The 17483-nt window shown below is 40.2% G+C and overlaps 2 protein-coding genes across 4 annotated transcripts in view; one reads left to right on the top strand and one right to left on the bottom strand.

The window, feature by feature from the left end:
- The first annotated feature begins 757 nt into the window (after positions 1-757).
- Positions 758-17483, top strand: part of zgc:162297 (uncharacterized protein LOC555865 homolog) — a 51451-nt gene continuing 34725 nt past the window's right edge. The window contains exons 1-4 of the mRNA XM_052028788.1: positions 758-837; positions 5450-5482; positions 12701-12756; positions 16725-16900. The gene's annotated coding sequence lies outside the window, so the exon portion shown is untranslated. The remainder of the gene's footprint in view (positions 838-5449; positions 5483-12700; positions 12757-16724; positions 16901-17483) is intronic.
- Positions 9362-17323, bottom strand: ccne1 (cyclin E1). 3 transcript variants are annotated; one of them, XM_052028783.1, is made up of 12 exons: positions 17169-17259; positions 16828-16873; positions 16633-16717; positions 16489-16548; positions 12857-13023; positions 12599-12734; positions 11978-12124; positions 11799-11894; positions 11471-11605; positions 10755-10866; positions 10524-10681; positions 9362-9871 (listed from the first exon to the last, which is right to left on the bottom strand). In XM_052028783.1, the coding sequence occupies exons 2-12, from the start codon at positions 16839-16841 to the stop codon at positions 9755-9757; spliced, it is 1227 nt and encodes a 408-aa protein (XP_051884743.1). In that variant the 5' UTR covers positions 16842-16873; positions 17169-17259; the 3' UTR covers positions 9362-9754. The 3 variants fall into 3 exon arrangements, with proteins under 3 accessions (XP_051884743.1, XP_051884744.1, XP_051884745.1); XM_052028784.1 differs by lacking the exon at positions 17169-17259 and adding an exon at positions 17289-17323 and having other exon boundaries at positions 9365-9871; XM_052028785.1 differs by having other exon boundaries at positions 9388-9871; positions 16672-16717.

Here is a 17483-nt window from a genome sequence, read left to right on the forward strand (position 1 = left end):
GGGCAGCAGCAGTAGGTCAGTGGGCAACAGCAGAAGGTCAGTGGGGCAGCACAGGGTACGGGGAGCAGCAGTAGGTCAGTGGGGCAACACAGGGTCAGTGGGGCAGCACAGGGTCAGTGGGGCAGCACAGGGTACGGGGAGCAGCAGTAGGTCAGTGGGGCAGCAGAAGGTCAGTGGGGCAGCACAGGGTACGGGGAGCAGCAGTAGGTCAGTGGGGCAGCACAGGGTCAGTGGGGCAGCACAGGGTACGGGGAGCAGCAGTAGGTCAGTGGGGCAGCACAGGGTCAGTGGGGCAGCACAGGGTACGGGGAGCAGCAGTAGGTCAGTGGGGCAGCACAGGGTCAGTGGGGCAGCACAGGGTACGGGGAGCAGCAGTAGGTCAGTGGGGCAGCACAGGGTACGGGGAGCAGCAGAAGGTCAGTGGGGCAGCACAGGGTACGGGGAGCAGCTGTAGATCAGTGGGGCAGCACAGGGTACGGGGAGCAGCAGTAGGTCAGTGGGGAGCAGCGGAGGTGTTTTGGTGCGTGTGCTCCCGGCATTCTCCGGGCGAGGAACATGGCGCGGAGCTGTGGGCGGTGCTGAGACCCGGGGATTCCTTGTCAGCGCCGGGCTGGAGCCCGTGGGATAATAATGCGAGTGTGAAATGTGTCCTGCTCCCTCTATGTGTGCGAGGAGTGAGGAGCTCCGCGGTCGAAGCTTCCACATACACAAACATTTCTTTGGGACTCCCAGTTCCTGAGTGTCTGTGGCTCAGCCGCCCGGCCCGGCCTGAGGGAGATGGCGGACTCGCTGCCCCGCTCGCAGCCACTTTCACGACTCCGAGAAGAGCACAGCAAGGTAAAGGCCTTCGGTAGAGGCTAAGGCAGCAGGTTTGGAGAGCGAGGAGACGGAGCGGCGGCCTCGGTCGGAAGGGGGGGCGGGGGCCCCGGAGCCGGGCTGGTGTTTAAAGGGGCAACACACAGAGCGCTGCAGGAACTCAGCAGGTCAGGCAGCGTGTGTGGGGGGAAGTGGACAGTCGACGTTTCGGGTCCAGACCCTTCATCTGGATTGTCTACTTCCCTCCATAGATGCTGCCTGACCTGCTGAGTCCCGCCAGCGCTTTGTGTGTTGCTCCAGTCCCACTACAAACAGTTTATTGGCGGCGAGCACGGAGCAGCTCCGCCATCCTGTTGCCCATCTCCGTCTGCGTTCGGCGATAAATTTATGTTCGAGTGCATTATTTGCAGTAGCCTTGTCGCATTTCCTGCCCGTGAGGTAGAAATCTTCGAGCAATGTCTTGGGTACCTCTTGCAAGAGGAGAAACTACAGGACATTGAAAAAGATAGCATGCATCCACTCCCATAAAAAAGACATAAAGGCTCAAAACGTGTCATTGAAAATCAGTTGATATTTTTCTTTAAATTGTTGCTCCCAGTCAAGAGAGGCAATTTGAAGCTCCTGTTCAAAGGGCTCTCATGGAAGTTGCAAAGACTATTTTTGTCTTACACAAAATTATGTACATCCATTTGTTTATCTGCATGATTCTACCGATGGTTCTGGAGAAGGGAAACATGATTGTAGAATCAAAATAGGGAGCAGGTGAGGTTGCTGGTGATATAGATGCCAAGGAGCTTGAAGATGTTGATCACCTCAACAGCAGTTCCATTGACAAGAACAGGGATGCGTTCTTCCCCGCGCCCCACCACCGCTTCCTTAGGTCAACAACCAACCCTTTCATCTTACTGACATTGAGGGCTAGGTTGTGGTTGTGACATCACGTCACAAGGTTTGCAATCTCTTTCCCGTGCTCTATCTCATCATTGTTGTTGATCTGACCTGTAACGGTGTTGTCATCGGTGAACTTAGTTGGCACTGTATCTGGCCACACAGTCATGGCTATACAGGGAATAAAGCAGGGGGCTGAGCACGCAACCCTGGGGAGCACCAGTGTTAAGGGTCAGGGTGGATGAAATGTTATGACCAATTCTAACCGACTGAAGTCTGCCAGTCAAAAAGTCTGGAAGCCAGTTGTAGATGGAGGCCCCCAAGGCCGAGGTCCAAGAGTTTAGAGATTAGTTTATATTGTATTATGGTGTTGAAGGCTCATCTGTAAGCAATGAATAGCACTTAAATTCCACTTAACTACCACATTTAGTCACTTGGTGACTATCCTATCAGTGGTATTCCTTTTATTCAATCATCCCTCCTTCTCTGCTGTTGAAAACAAATTTGTTTTCTCTCTTTCCCAATTCTGATGAAGGTTCGTGAACCTGAAACATTAACTGTTTCTCTTTCCACAGATTGCTACCTGACCTGAGTGTTTCCAGTATTTTCTGTTTTAATTTGAGATTTACGTCCTCTAGTTTTTTTTATTTTCAATTTTGTAGAATAGCTTCTGATTGCATTGAAGCAGCAATTTGATGTTATTTAATTGCAACTTTGATTTCCAGTACTTTGTCCCTTCTGTTTAGTTTGCACGAAACAAATGTGCCTTGCATTATTGTGCTGCTGTTTTGAATCAGAATGTCATTCCTTAAAGAGAGTTGCCACATTTGCATGCTTGTAAATGTTTTGCAGGAACAGGAAGGAGAAAGCATACTGGGGAACAACACAGGGCACTGGGAGCACGTTCTGATATGATGCGTAAAATTATTAGTACTACTTCATTTTTACTTAACTGTGTTTCAGGTTTGTAGGAGCAGGAGCGGGCAATTTAGTTCATGAGAATTCTGTCTTCCTGCCTTTGACCCATAGCCCTAAGACCTTTGGTTAACAAAAATCTACTAACGTCAGTTCAAAGATGCGAAAATATGATCCAAACGTCCTTTACAAGTAAAAATTAGTTTGATTGCAGAAATACCTGGCTTTCAATTTTAAACTCACTGGTGTTAGAAATAATATGAAAACTTTGATCACCTCACAACTTTCCAAATTCCATGGACTACAGCCCTAGTTAATGTAAATAAACTCCCCGCAAAGTTTAGAGTCCATGTTTAATTCCAGTAAATTTATGCTGCACTCCCTCTAAATCCAATATGTACTTTCTTAAATCTGATCCCACAATTCAACAGTGTACTTCAGGTATGTTCTAACTTGTTTTTGTATAGCTATAGCACAACTAAAGCCTCATCATGCACTAAGTACAAGGCTAGCATTCTTTTAGCTTTTTGAATATTTTCTGTATCTGGCATTGACATGTTAATTAAAATTCTTTGAAAATCCACAATTTCTAGCTTTCATCAGTCAGAAGATATTCCATTCTGTCCTTTTTGTGTCCAAGGTAGACTATTTCACATTTGTCCAAATTCAAATACATTTATCATAGATTTTTCCCATTTCTTTAATTTATTAATGAGACTCTAAATTAACGCTTTCATTTACACTGCCCAATGCAAAACAACTATCTTTGTCTTATTTGAAGTTTGAAGATGAAGTTTTCTATTCTAATATCTGTTTAGAAATATGGTTGAATAGTTGCTGCCCTAATATTTATCCCTAATGCAGAACAGGAGTAGTCATGCCCCGCTGATTTGATGAGCTACCCATTATTCCTTTTTTTCTCCTGCCTCAAAGCCGGTTTCCTAACCAGAATAATAAATTGCTTTAAATTCCACAAGCTACAGTTACACAGAACTTTAATAAATCATCTATGGAAGTCCGTATAAATAACACCCATTGCGTTGATATTCCTCTGTCTATTGTTTACCTCCTCATTAGTATTCAGTCAAGTTCCTCAGGCAAGGCCAGCTCTTCACTAATCCATGCTGACTTTTTCTGGGTGAAATTGTCTGTGGCAATATTTCTTTATTTGTTCCTGGATATGATGAAAAAAAAGTCCTGCAAACATTGTTATGATCGAATTACAACACATACCGGGATTTTAATATTAAACTACTTGTGCACAGAAATCTATACATTATCAATTTCAAATGGTAAAAGTGACAATTATTTGGCTATCATGCCCACCACAAATTCACAAAATGTGTCCCAGTGTGATTGCTACATATAATTTCAAAGTGACTGCTCTAGTTGAAAGAAGATGGATGCAAATGATTTTCTCCACATTTCGCATAACAAAAACCTAGATATATTTAATAACCTATTCCTCTAAATTTGAAATTACTTAATTTAAATTGATAATTTTTAAATTTTGTTATATTCATTTTTAAATTCAAATTAATAATTTAAAAATGAATTAATAATAAGCATCATTATTTTGTACTTGGTCATCCAAAAAAATATTTGTTAACTGCCTATTAAGTTAGTGTGTTTGTTCAGTGCCTTTATATATGAATAAAAATCATCAGGTGGCTAGCTGAGACCAGATAATATCAAACATTCAGACTAATCTTGAAATTGCTTCTGCAGTTTCTCTTATTTTTTTTCCATGAAAATGGCCCTTTCATTCAGGGGGCAGAGACAATAAAAGGAAGAAAGACTTGCATGACCCAAAATGCTGTACAAACAATTAAGTACTTTCAACTGCAGCATAGATGCTGGAACTTAGAAATACAAACAAGATTGGAATATACTGTCCAGGTTAGACAGAATCTTTGAAGGGAATTTTTGATCTGTATCATTAACTGTGTTTCTCTCTCTCCACAGCTGTGAAATTATTGTAATAACATAGAACATTTGCATAGAATAAAGTCCTAAAAATAGCAATGAAATAAATAACAAGTCATCTGTCTTAAGTAAAAACAGAAAATGCTGGAAACACCCAGCAGAAAGCTTCTGTGGAAAGAGTTAAGGTTTCAAGCCAAAGACCTCTACTTAGTTACATTTGGATATTTCAGCCTGCACTCTAGCACCAATACCAGTTAAAAGCTTTCATTTTGACCAGAACATTGCCTGATACCTGTAAGCATCTAGCTATCTGCTTGAAGTGTTGGTTGTGAGATAATCGATATCCAGTACATTATTTAACTATACTGGCATAGTGCCATGGGATTTTAAAAGCTTAAAAAGCATTATTACATGTTCAGTCTTTCTTTCATTCTCTTTTTCTCACTGCGCACAAAATGGGGATCGATCTGTTTATCAACTTCACCCCATTTTAAACAGTGGATAAAATTCATAGCAACAGTAGACAAGCGAAGCAATATTGATACTTGGACAAATGATCAAAAGTGAATATTTGTCAATTTACATTTACTTTATTTGCAGAAGTTTAATACAGCAGGAATCAATGTGAAATTGCTAGTATTGATTGGAAGGGCTTGGACATCAAAAGCACAGCTCTGACTATTATCAGGCATTTTATGTTTGCTTCAGCCACTAGTTTATTTACAGAGATGGGAAGTAAATGTATGTGTGCTTTGTGTCTCCAGAGCCACAACACTTTCTCATGTATCATGGAACTGGTTCAAGCATAAAGTATTTAGAATGAAGAAAATATAAATTTGTTTTGATATCCCTGAATTTTGATCTAAACCCTACCTTTACGCTCACTTCTTCCCCAACCTTCTAGATCTCTTGATTGCTGCAAGTAGACTGCTTACAGGTAAGGTTCAACATGGACAAGTTAACACAACTAGCACCTGTTACTGTATATGTTAACAGAATAAAAATTCACAATTCTAAACTAAACTCAAGCCTACTTCAGGATTTCTGGGGGGATGGGGTAGGAGGGAAGCCAGCTTTCAGAATTGGAATGATTTCTGTTATTACGATACAAATAGAGAAGTTGGCATTGCTGTTACATTTGCCAAGGAAATGTTCCCTTCTAGGATTTGAAGCACAAGGTATATGGATAATTTCAGTTATTCAAAATAAGTGCAATACATTCTGTGCCCATAACCTGTCTAGACACATATGTAACAGTAGTGCCAGTAAGCTATCGTCTTAATATCTCAACAAGGAGGAGTTTACACTTTGCATTTTCTAAAGTGCCATTTTTGGAGATAAGTCACTTGCTGCAGAAACCTAGCCTCTGATTTGCTGTTGTAGGGATAGAATTTTTTTGGCTGGGCTAGTTGAGTTTCTGATCAATGGTGAACCCCAGAATGTTAACGGCTGGGTGAATGGGCGATGGTAATGTCAAGAATAGTAGATGTTTAGACTTTCTCTTGTTGAAGATGATCAAATTTGGCACTTTGATGGCAGAAGTGTTACTTGCTATTTATCAGCCTATGCCTGAATGTCATTTAGGTTTATCTTCATGCAGCCGTGATTGGCTTCATTTGTTGAGATTGTGAACGAAATTGAATATGCTGCAATCATCAGTGACCATCACCATTTCTCTTCTCATGAGCAACTCCTGTAGTGCTGTCCTAAGGCTGGAATGATTGAACCTCCAACAAACACAATCATTTTCCTTTATGTGAGATATTATTCCAACGATTGGTATGCTTTCCCCATGGTGCCCATTGATTTCAATTCATTTATGTTACACTTAAAGTACTGCCTGATGTCAAGGGTACTTACTCTCACCTTATCTCTTTGGTCCACGTTGGGAAGTAGGTGAACAGTGTTTGGTGGACAGCCTCACTCTTGATGTGCAGTTGGAGACTGAGAGGAAGCTGAAGTATGGGAGGATCCATGAGTTTATTTAGTCAGAATGTATCAGTGTGTGCAATTTGTGTATATGCATCTACATTTAACAGTGTGCAGAGCCTGGTCTCCAGTTGTCTTGGAACTTTTTGCCATTGGACCAAGACTTTGTTATGCCAAGTCCATGTGGTAGGAACTTTGCAAAAGCCAAACTCTATTTAAAACTGATATTTTCTGCTCCAGTTCTAATTTTCTATGTTGATGTTTGGACCAAGGTGCCAGAGCCTAGTGATCCTGATGAAATCCAAACTGGGTGTGGATAAGCAGGTTATTGGAGAGGAAGTGCTGCATGATAACACCTCCACTGATCCCTTCCATTGCTTTGATTGTGGGGCAAGACTTGGATCACAAAGGAATTTGAAATTAAGGATAAAAATTCTAAAATTAACTAGGTGCCATTGTGGGTTAGTCCAAGGCGAATTGGATCCTGCAACATAGTATATAGGGAGTAGAGTTTTCGATTAACTCTAATTTTTGGACCGTAGGAGGCCCAACAAAGAGTCCAAAGAAGAAAATAAAATATTTAAAACTTTAAGGCGTGTGTGAGATTTTAGCAGATGAGCTGACAGAACAGAGATTAGCAATATTACTATGGAAAAGATAGTGATAGTGCAGATATGGTCAGAGGCTTATTGTTATATCCAAGTAGTCCCATCAAAGCATTGTTGCTGGGGATAAAGAGGTGGTTAATGATCAAGGAATAAAGTTTGTGGTGGGGATCACATGATGGCTTTGGCCTTCCAAACATTTATTTGCAAGTTTGTCTTCCATTACTGTCTGACAGAATTGACAGTTGGAGGTTGAGAGAGCATGCAGCTAAGTAACATGGAATCAGACAGGTTTTAGAATTAGGCCCAGTATTTAAATCTTGTGCAGGAAGAGAGGGTGGGAAGAAACAAAAGTCAAGATATACTACTTCAGGTGTGGAAAGAAGAGCTATTGCAGAGGAACATTTGAGTTTGACTGGATAAATAGGAATATGTAGTTCCACTGTGGTGGATGAGGGGAGTTATTGGAGAATGCCGTGGTCAATGTTAAAAGCTGAAGACAATTCAAGGAGGGGTAGTGACAATGAAAATCTGATAATCTACCAAATGCATAGTAATTTTGACCAGGGCCATTCGAAAACCTAGACCGGTAATAGCTGTGGTTGTTTTACAAGGATGGAAATAGTGAAATTAAGATCTTGGTGAAGATAAACCATTGATTGAAATCACTGAGGAAGATTACTTGGTCTTTGAGAAAGCAGAATGCCAAGGCATAGAAAACAATTGTGATTTGAAATTGGAAAGATGGTTGAGTATTAAGGATCAATACATTCAAGGAATTGAGAGGAAAGGGAGATATGAGCAATCAGGCAAAGACAAAGTTAAAAGTTTTTTTGATTGTTAGTGGTGATTTAGAAAGGGTTTGGTAGGTGAAAGAATTGCAGAAAAGGAAACCATTTAAAATGTCACCCAACATAGATATTCAAGCAGATAAATTAGGAACAGGAGGGGGACACTCAGTTCTATGCCTACTCTGCCATTTAGCAAAATCTTGCCATCTTAGTTCTGCACTAACATTCAGCCCCTGGCTTTCAAGTATCGATATATCTCTGCCTTAAAAATATCCAATGGCTCTATCTCCAATACCCTTTGGAGCTTACTTCTTTAAAAACTCCACCAAAAAATTGCCTCATCTTTTTTCAAAATATAGGAGAGCATTGATTCTAGATTCTCTCCAATATCCAGTACGTAGTACACTTGTAGTTTCCTTTTTTACCTCAACTCCTTTATGCAAAAATAGGAAGCATATGCTGTTTTCCAATATAATAGAACTTTTCTCAAATTTAGAATTTTAAAAACTAATGCATCAAATATCTCACTAGTCACTTAAGACCCTAGAGTTGAAGTCCATCAACACTGAAGGACTCATCAGCCCTTAGTTTCAACGCTTTGCCATGCTGATTGTAATTTGAGAGTCCTTTTTGCCTTACATTCTTTTCATCTTCTAGTGAAGACCAATGCAAAATGCTCAATTTATTCTGCCATATTTTTTGTTCTTAATTCTCCTGACTCCGAAACAAAAATCTATAGAAACACTTAAAACCAGAGTACAAGATAAACCCAGTCAAATAAACTTAGTTACTCTTTGCTGGTCATGTTCTGTTTGTTCTTCTGACTTGATTTCTTCTCCCTCTCTCTCCTCCTCCCAGCATTGCTGGTAGGTGGTCCTCTTGAAATATTTGTTTTAAGGAAATTCCTCTTGCATTTCTGGAGCTGCATCTTGTTTGGCCAATCCCTTAACCTATTTTGCCAGTTCACTTTTAGCCCTACTTTCATACTCTCACAATTGCCCTCAAGTTTAAAATACTAATCTTAGACCCATTCTTCTCTTCCTCAAACAATCTTCATCAAATAATCGGTTACCTCTGTAATGGTACTCCTAGGTAATTAATCTTGTTACAGAACAGGACTTCTAGAATCTGCTTTGATTGCCTCTTGCATATACTGTTCTAATAAACTATCCAAAAAATCCCCAAACTCCTCATCCAGCTATCTGCTCATTTCTAGTCTTCATCAATTGAAAATACCCACAGATTAACACTAAGCTTTTCCAACAAGCTTTCATAATTTCTTTTATATTGTCCCAGCACAGTTACTCTTAGAAGCCTGTACATGACCACTTTCTATTTGGGTGGAAGAAATAGAAATTTCAGCATCCTGGTTTCCAGAACTTGACATCCTTGTGTTGCAAAGATCATTAAGAACCACTGCTCCCCTTGTTCTAATTTTTGTCTGTTCTAATTTTTGTCTGTTCTTTTGTATCATTACAGATGGGACAGGGCAAAGAATGTATATGTACCTTTATTTAAAATAAACATAGCAGCTTAAAGTTCATAAACAATTTTATAAATCAATACTATGACCTTGTTGTTCATTTTTCAGAGAGCCACCCTCCTTAGCAGCATTCAGGATTACTCAATGTACTCCTTATTTGGTTGGAGTTTTTGGCTGTATTAACAGGTATAAAAAGGTCAATATTAAAAACAAGTCATACAAGTAGTAGCTTTAACATTCAGAATTAAGTGACACTGCCACAAGTAAAATTCCTGGCTGTCTTCAGCATTGAATATTACACAAATCAAGTCCCAACTTTTCTGTTCATTGCATCAAGGCATATTCTCATTTGGATTTCAAAGTGAAAAATTCACCCACTAAGCCATGGTTGCCAGTGTATTTCACAAGGACCCACACCAGGAGTTCTGTTTCTTGCTGCTTTGTGGTGGAGTTAAAATTCCAGAAGGTATAGGTGAACTTTGTTCCAACAGCAGTGCCTGCTTAGAGTGAGCTTTATCCTTAAATAAAAACAAAAAGCACAAAAAAAAATCAATTCAAGGCAGGTAATGAAACTAAAAAACAAAATATTGCCCAATTACATTGACTGGAGGAAAACTTCCTTTAAGATCTAAATTTGTTGTATTTCAGTTTAAAAAAAATGATTTTCCTCATTCTGTGGCCTGCAGAAAAGCTACATCTCAGGCATTACCTTAAGTTCATGCTTTTTATAACTTCATAATATTTCACTCGAAAAAAGTGTGGTCACTGTGGTAATGCAAGGGAAAACAACCAATTAGCAAATAGCAAAATCCAAAAGTTTTCCAGTGATGTCCACGTCCAGCACACAACCTGGAGTGTAGGTTTAACATCTCAGCCAAACTCAGTGTGACACTCTCTCCAGGCTGCCATTTCTGACTGGCACTTATTCTTAGCTCAGTTCAGAACAAATCCAAGACAGGAATTACCCATTTAACCCAACCACTTATGAACCAACCTGTAAATATTCAAGAAGTGAATTAAAGATCTAACTGTGTCTAGTTGAAAATTAGGGACAAACATATGAATGTACTATTTCTCTTCCCACCCTTCCCCCTCCCCAATGCTGTACCAATTGTATAGGTTAATAGTCACAAAATGCCTGGTCCTGTGTGCATACAAAATAAAACTTACCAATAGTGACAAACTGTTGGAGTGTGTCTGTATATTGTGCATATCCTCTGAACAGACACCTTTCAAACTCTTCAGTTTTATGCTTCCTACTTCCCTCAGGGCCATAGCAAATGGAATCATCCATCTTACACATCCTTCTATTTCACTCCATTCAAAACCTAAGCATTAAGTAAATTGTTAATTAAATTTACATTTGGTCCATAGTGTACATAAACAAAAACATCACCCTACCTGATACTTTGTGAACTAGGTCACAAGAAGAAAAGTAATACAAAGCTGAAGCTGCCACAACTCCATACGTGAATTCCAAACACTTGAGATCCAAAATACAGAGATCCAGTAGCTATTGAGAACAAAAAATTTGGCTGTTATTACAAAAACAACTCAAAGCAGGAGAGACAGGATATTCCTTTCTTCTACCTCTAACCCCACCCACCTAGTCCATTGGAGTTTAATCTAATTGTGTGCTGTGCTAAACGTTGTGGTGCATGTGTGCATGCATTCGCTTCTATGGACATGGAATCTAGTATTTCCTGCAGTCAGAAACAGCTTTGAATGATGCTCATTTTCCCAGCTTCTTCAAAATTGCAGCAAGTCATATCTGAATGCATTTTAGAAGAAATGCACATTGAGAATTCACTGACCACTGAGGATGAAACTGTCATGTTTCCAGCAGTAGTGCAATATCTGCATTCCTTGACCAACATGCAGCTTTGACATTGTTTTAAACTATATTTAAGAACAAAGCTGCTCTGTGCTCAAAGTATTTTTGACTGTCAAACAGTAACTTCCTTCAACATGCCACATCACAAACCCATAAAGTGTTAAATTTGTACTACAATGTGTTGTTAAGCAGCAGAAACCAAACTGAGGAACATTTAAAAGCATTATTACTAGCCTATGATTTGTCAATAGCAGCTAAAATAAATGATTGAAAATAAGTTTACCTCCATTACTTGAATAAATATTTCTTGGGGGTATTGTGGTACTAGTACTTCATACATTTCTTTCAAAAAAGCAACTTGCATGTAGATGTTAAGCCAAGACACAATGGTTACAGGACACAAACTCCACTTCAGAGCCTAGAATAATTTGAAAACATTGAATAATCTGTTACATAGAACTCAGCTCAATTAATAGCATTTGCAAATATTTTGGAACAATGGAGATAGTTTCAAATGTTATTCCGTTTGAAGGTAGAATAAAAACCAGTTTATTCTAATTTCTTCAGCCATCCTGCATGTTAGATATTGGAAACACTTAAAATTAAAGTACCTTCAAAATAACAAGTTCCATGCTGAGAATTTCTTCTTCTGTGCAAGCCCCATCAGTAACAAAGGCAAATTGGTACAACTTTGGTGGGTATATTTCCTGCAAAATGTTAGAATTAAATGTTTCTGTTGCTACATGGAAAATATACTCAATTCTTAGATTGCTTGTAAATGTTGCCATACCTCCAGCTTTGCAGCAATAAATAAAGCCGAAATTCCAATAAGCTGCAATCGTGTCTTTACAACATTGTTCTGTGTTGCCATAAACCTATCAAAGTAGTCCTGGGCTAAATAAAATGTTTCCCTGTGTAGCTTGTAGACTTCGCAAACCTTTACAGTAGTTAAAAAAAAAGTTAACAGGTAGCAACATTTCCAATGACAATTTCCAATTATTAATTTTTAAATATTTGTCAAAGCATTCCTGCAAAGAACAAAGGCAGTGTACAATTCCTGCCTCAGTATGAACAATTATCACTTTTTCCAGTTCTGTCAGTAGGTTATCAACCCAAAACATTAACTTTCCACAGATACTGCCCATGTTTCTCAGCATTCAGCCTTTTCCAAATGTCTTGCCTCTGGCAGTATCTTGCAAGGTAGATTTAAGAAATATCTACTTTCTCTAAATTAACATTGCAACTGCCATTCTTGAATTCTTCATACAATCATTGACTTCTTACATATGGATCAAAATCCTAATGCTCCAAGGAGTGGAGCAACTCATTAATGACTTTGGCAATATCCACAAATAATAAAACAATGGGTTTAGAATTTGAATTAAATCAATGCTCCAAATGGTGCCCTTACCTCCATTAGCCAGTCCAAAAGAATAGTCCTCATCTTCGGTTGCAAGAGAGGATGTTTTTGTAAAACATCTTTGTCTCTCAAATACATCTGTTCTTTTTTCAGAAGAATATTCCATACCTCATCTCTATTTGCCCAGCTGTTGATATTTTGAAAATAAGGTTGTATAAATTTCTATTATCTGGTAACTTGGATAATGAACAGTCTCATTGGAATGTGCATTCAAGGTACATAACTGTATAGTGTAAGTGAATAACTTACCAGAAGACTGGTAATGGTGAAGCTCTAGTTGGGGTTACCAAGACATTTTTGAACTTGTATTGAATATTACTTGTGGAATATGATGTAATCATGCCATCTGAATTTTTATGTGACGATGAAATGAATCTGCAAGGACTCACACAGTTGGTTTTAATATTCCAGCAATCCTGCAATTAAAGTTGATTTTACAAATGCATAAAGTGCTCTTTGAGATTAGGCATTTATTCAGTTTATGATGGCAAAGTCAAGAGCTAGCGTAGCCATGTTAGTTGGGCTGTCTTCCCCAATTTTAATATCACCCTTCCCATACATCCTGCTGGGATACTGGACCTGCTCCTGTCATCAGACTGAAATTTATTTTACTGGCTTATAATCTCTTTGGGAAAGTCTCATACTAGCAGTTTGAGTCTTGACAGTGGCTTCAAACTGCACAGACAAAATGCTCCTGATTACTTGAAAGATAGTGATTAGTTACTCAGAAGCCTGAGCACATCACATGATAAGAGTTCAAATTCCACCATGACAGCTGGGGAATTTATTCCAGATCTCATTAAAGTTCTGATACCAATAGGTGACTATGAAACTTATTAATTGCCATTAAGACAACTGCTTTGTAACGTTATTTTGAGGAGCTTTGCTGCTAATACACAAACTGTGCTCTTCCATGACTCGAATTGTGCAGTGTGATGGAACTTTTGAACTAGTGCAAAAAAACATTACAAGGTCAAATCTGAAAGATGTCAAATGGATATGGAGCGAAGGCTGATGTGGAATCAAGATCAGTCACAATTTTGCAAAGTGGCAGAACATATTCAAATTTATTATTCCCATGCCTGAAGTCAAATTGCCATACAAGCCAGCAAGGCTGAACACCCAACAAGAATCCAGGCACTAAACTTCAATAGCTTAGTCAACTGTCCAAAATCATTCACAAACACTTGAGGCATATCCAAAGTCACCTTTGACATTCACTCACTCCACCACCAGCATATTGTAGGTGTATGAATTACTCAAGTAATAGATGACTTATACGAGTAACCATTGTCAAGCACCCAGCCCCCCCACCTGGGAAACACCAATAACTAGAAACAATTAAACCCATCACTAAATTTTGTGGTTATAAGAGCAGGCCAGCAAACATTTTCAGTGATTTGCCCAACTAAAGACTTTCTAGCATCTACATGGCAATGGCTGCTTGCAGTACCACCACAACCTCAAAAGCAGCCTGCTGGATTGCACTCCATCCACAACAGAAACATTCATGCAGTCCTTCAATCTTCAAAATGTAATCATTCACCAGAAGTTTTTTTGACAGCACCTTCCATCTCTTATCACAAGAAGGGACTAAGGAAGCAAATGCCTGGCAATCCCCAGCACTTGCAAATTGCTCTCCAAATCCTGCACCACCTTGACCTGGAAACAACCTTTTCAAATATTGGAAATGTCTGTCTATGGACAGCAGCAATTTAAGTTCACCATCTTAGAGCAATTGGGGATGGGCATTATTTGTTGGTCTTACTAATGAAGCCCAAGTCACAACTGTTTTCATCATCCAAAAATGTGATCAGACCAGGTAATGTTCCTGCAATCAAGTGGCCCAGCACTCAGTATCTGGAGCAGGATAAAGATTAGCATTAAACTAATCTTCTCAGATTACAATAATCAAATGTGGAGAAGATAAACATCCAAGTGTTCCATTGAGAAGCTAATAGTTTTCTACATATTCATACAAATGATGACCACTTGAGTCATGAACTGATGGCTGGCTGACATTCTTTATGCTGTGGCCTTGGATAAGTCAGTACCTGAGAAAATTAGGGGAAAAGCAAGCAAGTTATTCAGTGAGTTCTCCAAAATTACACCTTTTAACTAGGCAAGCTACTACATGACATCGAGATTTAGATTTGCATTTGATCCAAGATTTCCAAATGGAAAAGGTATTCTGGTCACTCAGTCATTTAAAAATGCTGGTTCAATGGAAAAGTTTGTGTTACAGATAAGAACATAACTGGTCTGAACTATAAAGTTTTGTTTAATCCAAAATGCACAAACTTAATACCCAAATATTCATCGACATCATACATCTGGAAGAAAATAAAGTAGATCTTATGAATTACATAAGAGCATCTAAAGTTGCACACACCTGAACCACAATTCTAGTGAATATTCCTCTAAGAGTTGTGGAAAAATCAAAACAAGTGGTCAAAAGACTTGAGTACAACCCAGGAGGTTGGGCTGAAAGACTGCAGAGAAACAGAATAGTGCAGAGCAGAAAGGGTGAAATAGAGATGAATGTCAGCTGCATACATATGAAACCTGATGCATTTTCAAATGTTCTAAATCAACTATCATGTAGTTGATAACAAAGGGCCAAGATTAGATCTCCAGAGGAAATGAAACCACTGCAGGTGATTCTGGTCACAATTCATTAAACATGAATGGAACCAAAAGCAGTACCTCCTAACTTCACATGCTGAAATGGTCAATTGTGTTGAAGACTGCAGACAAATTGGAAAAAAGTTTTATCACAGACAAAAAAGGGAGAAAGGAATGTCATTTGTGATTTGAGAAAGGCCATTTTAATGCTATGATGGAGTTAGATTGAAGGGAGTGAACCATACATGAAACATGGGCACACATTTGGCAAGTCCCATATTTAATTTTAGGTAGAAAAGAGACTCAAAGTGGGACAGGAATTTACTGGATTAGTGTCCCAGGATGATAATGGTAAATTCAAAAGTCAGAAATAAAACCAAAGATCCAGTTAACAATATCAGTTGACTCTGGCTACTGAAGAGATGAACTGAACCAGAGGTGGGTCTCAGAAGTGGGCCACAGCCAAAACAGAAATTGCTCAAAAATAGGCTGATTATTGATCAAATATCAAGTAATAAAAAATCCAGGGAGTTGTGAAGAACGTGGGTAAGATTAAGGCTTGCAATTCATGTCCAGTTGAAGGTATTCAGTGCAACAAAAGGAGGAAAATACGATTTAGAAATTCAGCACAGTATTCAGGCAGACCAATTGAAAAAAAGCAAGGTGCAGAAGGGTCGGTATTTGACCAATTAATGCAACCTAGAGGTCCGGTAGGATGAACTCCTGGCAGAGAATAAAGGATAGCGCAATTATGCTTATACTCACTAGATGGCAGCAACGGTGAACAATGATTGTCTTCAAGGGCCTTGAAGACTGTCAAATTGCAGAATAAGTCAAAAGGAAGCTGAATTTGGGATGGTCAGAGGAATATGAAAGTACAATGAAGGATTGGGGGAGTATGTGCAACATTAAAGGATGGAAAAGGAATGAATTGCATATGGTATTTAACTTTTTGAGGGATGCACAAAACAAAAATTTTACATTAATTAGGAATAATAGTTGATCATTTGTCACATTGGGCCCACAAGCAACCATAAAATGCAACTAAATTAACCCTAAAACGACCCATAGGATCTGGACTTCGAGGTACACAGGAAAAAAAATGAAGCTAAATACGACAAAATCCAGTTAATGCAACATTGTGAAACGATAAGACTTTCTACCTTTATTGAAGTAGTTTATAAAAACTTAAGTATTTGCACCGAGAAATTAGTAATTCAAAAAAATGGAGAAACATGAACCCAATATGCCATTACCTTATCTTCAAACGGGTTCGTTGCCTGTTCTTCAGTAACTTCGTCAAAATCTTGCAGACACTACGATCAAAAAAGACATTACCAAATTTAGTTTTAAGAAACATGCTAATACATAGTGACACATTTGTGTGCGGTTAGACTCACAATAGCAACATCTGCTTTTCGCTTTCTGGATCGCAGTACCTCGTTTGTTTTTTCGGTCTTTGTTGAATGTTCTTCTATTCTCTCACTAAAAGAGTTGGGGAAAGAGGGATTTTAAACGTGGCGACTAACATTACACGTTAGGCCTGATGATAGGCATGGTAGTCATTCGCGACACGCACGCAGGTCAAGAGGTACCTTTTCCTGGGCATCTTCGGAGCGGGACGTGCGGGCGAAAGCTGTCCTGTAATTGAGAAGGGACAGGGCCAGAGTGAGTTAATGTCGCTCGTTAACTTGGCTGCACCTTCGGTTCGCAGCTCAGGGGCTCCGGGCGGAGGTCGGAGAGCGCGGGATGGGGTGGGGTGGGGTGGGGTGGGGTGGGGAAGGGAGCGGTGGGGAGCCTGCTCCACCCGGCCCAGCCACACTGCTGCTGCCGGCGGCAGGAGGGGCCGCTGTGGCCGCACACCCGAGGATGGCCGCAGCCCGATGCCCGGGACTGGGGGGGGGGGGGGGGGTGGCTGCCGCCTTCACCAGCGTACCGGGTGCACACGGGGTCAGCCGCGACCGACAGGCAGCTCGGTGAGTGACTCGGATGGCCGCTGTCCGTGCTGTGTGCCGGTGAGCCCACTGCCCCGCCAGGCCTTCCCTCCCGCCCTCACCCGGTGCACCGCCACCGCGGAAAAAAAGCCGGGTAGATGCGCCTCAGCGCGCATGCGCGATTCCTTTTAAATCGCTGGCGGGAGAGGAGCGCGCGCTGTCCACCGGAGGAAATGGTCATCAAGCCCCGCCCCTCCCCGCCCTATAGGCCCCTCCTCTCCCCGCGCTATAGGCCCCGCCCCTCCCGCTCCGGACCC

The sequence above is a fragment of the Pristis pectinata genome, chromosome 13 (genome assembly GCF_009764475.1).
Source record: "Pristis pectinata isolate sPriPec2 chromosome 13, sPriPec2.1.pri, whole genome shotgun sequence".
NCBI lineage: Eukaryota > Metazoa > Chordata > Chondrichthyes > Rhinopristiformes > Pristidae > Pristis > Pristis pectinata.